The sequence below is a fragment of the Thalia democratica genome, chromosome 1 (assembly GCF_965202585.1).
Source record: "Thalia democratica chromosome 1, ktThaDemo2.hap1.1, whole genome shotgun sequence".
Classification (NCBI taxonomy): domain Eukaryota; kingdom Metazoa; phylum Chordata; class Thaliacea; order Salpida; family Salpidae; genus Thalia; species Thalia democratica.
The window spans coordinates 114585846-114591945 of record NC_139165.1 but is presented as its reverse complement, the minus strand read 5'-3'; the positions used below and the strand labels follow the sequence as shown (position 1 = coordinate 114591945).

Genomic DNA, 6100 nt, shown 5'->3' with positions numbered 1-6100 from the left:
ACATTGAAATTCTAAATGTAAAAAAAATCATCTAAACTTTAGATACTATTTAAATAACAATTCGATTTACTAACATTAAAATATTTAGTTTAAATTAATTTATTAATTAATTAGTATATTTAAATTATTTTTAATGAAGATAAAATAAATTACTATTAAAATAGCTGAACATAATATGTTTAGAATTATTTATAACAAGTTAAAAGTACATATCAAGTCATATTAGGTGAAAGTAATATGGACAACATTGATGTTAAAAAAATAGAAGTTGGAAATAACCTTGAAGATATAACAAGTTTCGGTGCAACTTGTAAAAATTCAGTTGTTGATTGTTTTAAAAACAAATGCATGAAGTTTGTTACAAAACAATTAGATGATAAAAGTGTACGAGCTTACAATACTGCAGGTAAGATAATTTAGAAATTATTTCAACACTTATTTTTTTTCTTAAAGTTAGTTACTTTTTCTCTTATTTTATAAGTTTAATGTCCTAATCAAAGTAATTTTTAAGTGCTTCAAAAGTATTGTACAATTATAAAAACAATCTTAATATTACTTGTTAGATGTTATAAAAAGTAATATGAAGATACATAGAATAGGAAATAGAATAAGGAATAAAAAAGTGCTTAAAAGTTTTGAATACTTTAAACAACTACAAAAAAATAATTTAGATAAATATAAGTGATTTAAACGGTATTTAGGTTATTATTATAAGGTTATATTTTCGTAAAAAAATCTTAATATTACTTTTTAGATGTTATAAAAAGGTGCTTAAAAGTAAAGAATATTATAACTTACTACAAAAAATAATTAAAGCTAATGTGAGCTAAAAGGTGTTAAGGGCATATATGAACTGAGTGATATATATTAATGTTAGCATTTAATTTTATATGAAAGATTTAATATAAAACAATAAGTTTTTTTTTATTCAAACATAAAAAATTATCAAAAATTTGAGATATGGTCATTCTCTTTATATTTTTGCAGTATTATCATCCTGATTGCAATATTTCTACATTAAACCTAATCAGAAATTTAGAATAACATAAAAATATAATTTTTTTTTCATGGTATTTAACTCAAGTTTTTAGGTAATATTACTTAAATTAAAAAAAAACCTCTTTCTAAAACTAAGAAATATTAACATCATTAAAATGTCAATTTAGAAGATAAATATTCAATATTTTAACAATAAAAATAATTATATTTAGAAGATAAGTTAGTTGCTTAAGCTATAAAAAAATTATGATAGTAACCAAAAATTCTTTTCGGGCTTTTTAGCTTTGTATTAATCTAATCTTATTTTTGAATCTCTTTTTGTTTGTCCTCCCATTTCTAAAAAGTTTGTTGAGTTACCAGAAAAGTCAAAAACATAAAGTTTTTTGAAATAATATCAGGGATCTAAAAACAATATATTAAAATAACTTTTTTGAAAAAAAGATTACAAATGTGTTACAATGACAAAAAAATGTAAGGTTTACTACACTTAGGTATAAAAAACAATTTAGCTTACTACATCATATAGAACAAATTAATATTAGCTATAGTTTTTGTTTGCAATATTCAATAAAATTCAAATTTATATATATAAATCACGACATAGTTCAGCATAAAATTAATTTTTAAACACAGCAATTAGAAAATTTCTATACCAATAAATAATTTGATAAATTTATTATCTCCTTTAAAGTTTACTAACAACATTTTAATCTTATTTCAATTTCAAACCTTTAGGTTGCAAATTTAAGTTTCAAAAACTTTTGTAAATGTCTAGATTTACATTCTTGTGGATTTTTATCTTTTACAGTTTGGACTTCACTTAAATTTTATAAACATTGGCCACACCTTATATCATCCGTTTGTAGCCTACCTTTCACTAAAAAACTTTAAATAATACTTTTATTAACTTATTAACAACAATTAGCAACTATTTGTATTGCAATAAATAACAGCATGATATAATCAAGGTTATCGAAAAAAAAATTCAATCAAGCAAAATCCTGGAATTTGACAATTTAGGTTGAAAATTTAGCAAAAAAAAACTGTAATTTTAAACAAAAATCATTATAGAAAACCTGGATAAAACCACAAGTGGAAATTTCCTCACATGTTGAGTAGAAAAATTTTGATTTGACACAAAACATTTATCATATAGATAAAAGAAATTGCCAGCTAAAAACTTTTTTTATTAAAAAATAAACTTCCAGTAACTTCAAGATATCTATTTAATGTTGTTGTACTGTGTAACACATTTTTTTACTATAAACTTCATTTCAAATTAAAAGTAGAAATTATTTTTTTAATCTGAAACTAATCTGAAGAAACTGACGAAGTTTTCTCATAAATTTTTAGCAGTCTTGTAGAATTAAAAGTTTAAATTATTACTAAAAATTCAGATATCTAGTTTTAAATGTACTTCAATAACTTTTAAAAAATTTAAAAATTTTGTACTTAGAAATTTGTAATTTTTTCAGATATACCAAATATGGAAGAACACAAAATCGCTTTAGCTTTAAAAAGATATAAGCTTTTGTTAAAAGAAGATACAAGCACAAAGATTTATCAAATAGTTAAAAGTAAAATATCTTTGACTAATGTTTTAACTTTTTATAGTTTAGCTAAACTTTACAAGCTAGTAAATGTTTCTGAACTATCCTTAAGATACATAGAACGTTGTTTTCCTACGGTTGTTGAAACTCCAAATTTCTTACAATTAGATTTTAATGTTGTTGCAAAAGTACTTTCAAGTTCTGAATTGAACATTCACTCAGAAGTTGAAATATTTGATGCAGCAATTAGTTGGTTGAAACACAATAGTGAAGAACGTAGCAAATATGCAAAACTATTGCTACTAAAATCTCGACTTTCTTTGCTGTCAGAACATGCGTTGAAGTATATTTTGGATTATAGCTCTCTATCAAGTGAAACTAGAGATTGTATTAAAGAAATGAAAGAAGTTTATAAAAACCGTTTAAAAAATAAGTCAAGTAGTTTTTATACAAATAGATATTGTAGTCAAAACTCATTTAACATTTTAACATGTGGTGGTTATAATGTTGGAAGTGTTAATGCAGTAAATACGGTGAATCAAGTAGATGGGAGTAATCTAAACAAAACAAAATTTCTTTCTTCAATGAAATTAAAAAGAAGAAATTTCGTTGCTGTTTGTTTAAAAGGAGAAGTTTACGTGTTTGGTGGTCATGATGATTTTTATACTGATATAATGTCTGTTGAAAAATATTCACCTTCAACTAATAATTGGAGTGAAGTAGCTCAGATTTTTGATAAACGTCAGTACTTTTGTGCTTGTGCATTTATGGATACGATATATATTGTTGGTGGTTATTGCTTTCAAAACTTTGAAGTAACCAACTCTTGTTTACAATTCGATACAAAAGAAAAATGTTGGAAAAAAATTGCTAAAATGAAACAATCAAGAGAATTTGCAGCTTGTGCAGTTTTTCAAGGAAATATTTTAGTTTCTGGTGGATTGGATAATAATGATAATACTTTGAACTCAGTAGAATCATATGATGTTTTTGGTGATAAATGGTCACTAATGCCATATACGATGAATAGCAATGTTTATCATAGTCTAGTTGTTGTTAAAAATAAACTATTTGTTATTGGTTGTGGATATAACAATTGTGAAGTTTTTGACAATAACTGTAAGAAGTTTATTGCTTTGAAATCAGCTAATATTTATATTTATTTAAACAAGGCTATGTCTATCGGACACAAAATTGTAATGTTTCAAAATAACAGTTCATCAGTCACTTGTTATGATATTGATGAAGATAAATGGTCTGAAGAATCATGTGAGGTGAAAAAAGATTTTAATAATTTTGCTTGTGCAAAATTACCTTTGTATTAAAATATTTTGTTGAAAATTTGTTTTAATTTGCTGAAAAATATTTCGCTGAAAATATGCTGCTCATTGTGTTAATTTTTTAAATACTAGATTAAATAAATAAGTTAAGTATTAATAAAAATTATAACAAAAAAACCTAACAAAATATAATTTGACGATTGTGTTGTTATAGTACTTAATAAGTAAAGTTATAAACCTTTTGATATAGTTTTAAGAACGATTTCAACTACTTTTCAATTATCATTATTGTAAGTAAGTGACAGTAAGTAAAAAAATACTAACGATTAAAAAAAAAATACTGTTAGATAAGTTCTTTATGATGTTTATAAGATAAATTATCTTAACACAATTATTTAAATACACATTATAAGATTAATTATGTTAACATAATTATTTAAATACAAATTATAAGACTAATTATCTTAATATAATTATTTGAATACAAGTTATAAGATTTATTATGTTAATCTTTCCGAGCTAATAGCGTCTCAAATTTAATTTGGAAATGCCACGATAGCAGGTTCGGTAGTTTAGACAAGAGTCAGATTCGCAGTAGCTTCTTGGAAAACTTTATTTTTAGTTTATCTATAATCGAGCGCAAGTTATTTTATATTTTGTTTATAAGTTTAAATTTATTGAAGACCTACAAGTTTGTATATGCTTCTTAATACAGCAAAATATCAGACGAAATAAAAATGCTTAAGCAAGCTTACGGTGTCTACTTTAAAAATGTTCTTAAAATTTACGTTTTCAGTTGTATTGTAACTGTTGGTAGCTCGTTGTATTTACTGTTTCACGACGTGGGTGCTTATTTTTTCTCACCTATACTGGATTAAAAACTTATCATCATCAAATACAAAATTAAAAGACAAAAGTACTTAGTTAATGTAACTAAATTCGTGAGCTCAATGTTTAAATTTATTTAATAACAAGATACTGCTTAAGTTCAGCTAAATACAAATCATTTGTATCAGTAGGCTTAAGAGTTTTCGTATTAAACAATTTAGGGTTAAGAATTATATGTTTTATGGCATGTTAAAAACCCAAATTGATTTAAACGCCCCGTCGATGTTGCTAAAATAGAGTCACTCTTAGTAAGCTTATGCAGCAAAGGTCAATGTTGAAATTTAATTTTATCAACAAAAAAGTTTATATGAAAGTAGATTGTTTCGTCACTTAGTAAATTATTTAAAAATGTAAGACACGCTAAGAATGCAGATATGTTCAAAACTGTTTGAAATAAAAGTATGATGTTTACAATTACTAGAAAGTTCATTCAGTTTATTTAATGCTAGATTTCAGTTTAATTTTGAGATCTCGTGTTTTTCAAATTTTTCTTTTGTTTTAGTTGTCAAACTCAAGATTTTTCAAGGTTTTAAGAATACTGTCGTACTTTTACTCATTTAGATAAATTTTTACTAACATTTAAAAATTGTAAAGTATTTTTTTGTAAGAAATTGTAGTTTATTGAACAATAATTTAAACCTACAATCTGGTGCTCAAAGAACCTTTTAGTTATTGAGTTGCACACAACAGATACCTTTTAATGTCATATTCAGGAGAATTACATACTTAGTACTGTAATACTTAGTATAATATAACTGTATATGTTGATACTGATTTTGTAGATTTTATTAAAGAAAAAAAAATTCTAAAACATTTAAAAAAATCAAAATGTGTTTTAGATTTTTATCAAAGTTTTAAAAATTTATTCCAGATTTTTAAAAGAACATTTTGATTGATTTATTTTTATTACATGATATATTCATAAATATAAAAAACTGTCTTTAAACTTATAATAACATAAAAAAGATCTTGTAAAGCTGCTTCAACTTTTTTAAAGAGGAATATAAATGATAGAATTTTTTGTTATATGATTAATAGATTTTCGGTGTGTAGTCAAAATTTTATGACTTTAAATGAAAAAAATTCTTTAAAATTTCAGGTTTTTAAAATATTCCATATTACAGGTTTTTTTATTTACATAATATTTTAAATTCAAATTTTTTCAAGGATTGATGAATTTTTTTCAATCCTGAAGAAAAAAAAAAGTCTTAACACTTACAATAATAGTCAATAAACTGTTTTAAATAAGAAATCTGTTTATCAAGCTAAAAACTATTCTTCTTAATAAACACTGTGCTGAGCTATATCTATTTAAATATTAATATTTAATACCAAAATTTGACACAATAACTATAACTCTTAGTTAAACCTGATATAACAATT

At 23.5% G+C, this 6100-nt stretch overlaps 1 protein-coding gene across 1 annotated transcript; it reads left to right on the top strand.

Annotated features, from left to right (window-relative positions):
• Positions 1-237: 237 nt before the first annotated feature.
• Positions 238-3874, top strand: LOC145842360 (kelch-like protein 23). Its single transcript, XM_082949791.1, has 3 exons — positions 238-406; positions 2718-2892; positions 3148-3874. The coding sequence occupies exons 1-3, from the start codon at positions 238-240 to the stop codon at positions 3872-3874; spliced, it is 1071 nt and encodes a 356-aa protein (XP_082805917.1).
• Positions 3875-6100: the final 2226 nt, after the last annotated feature.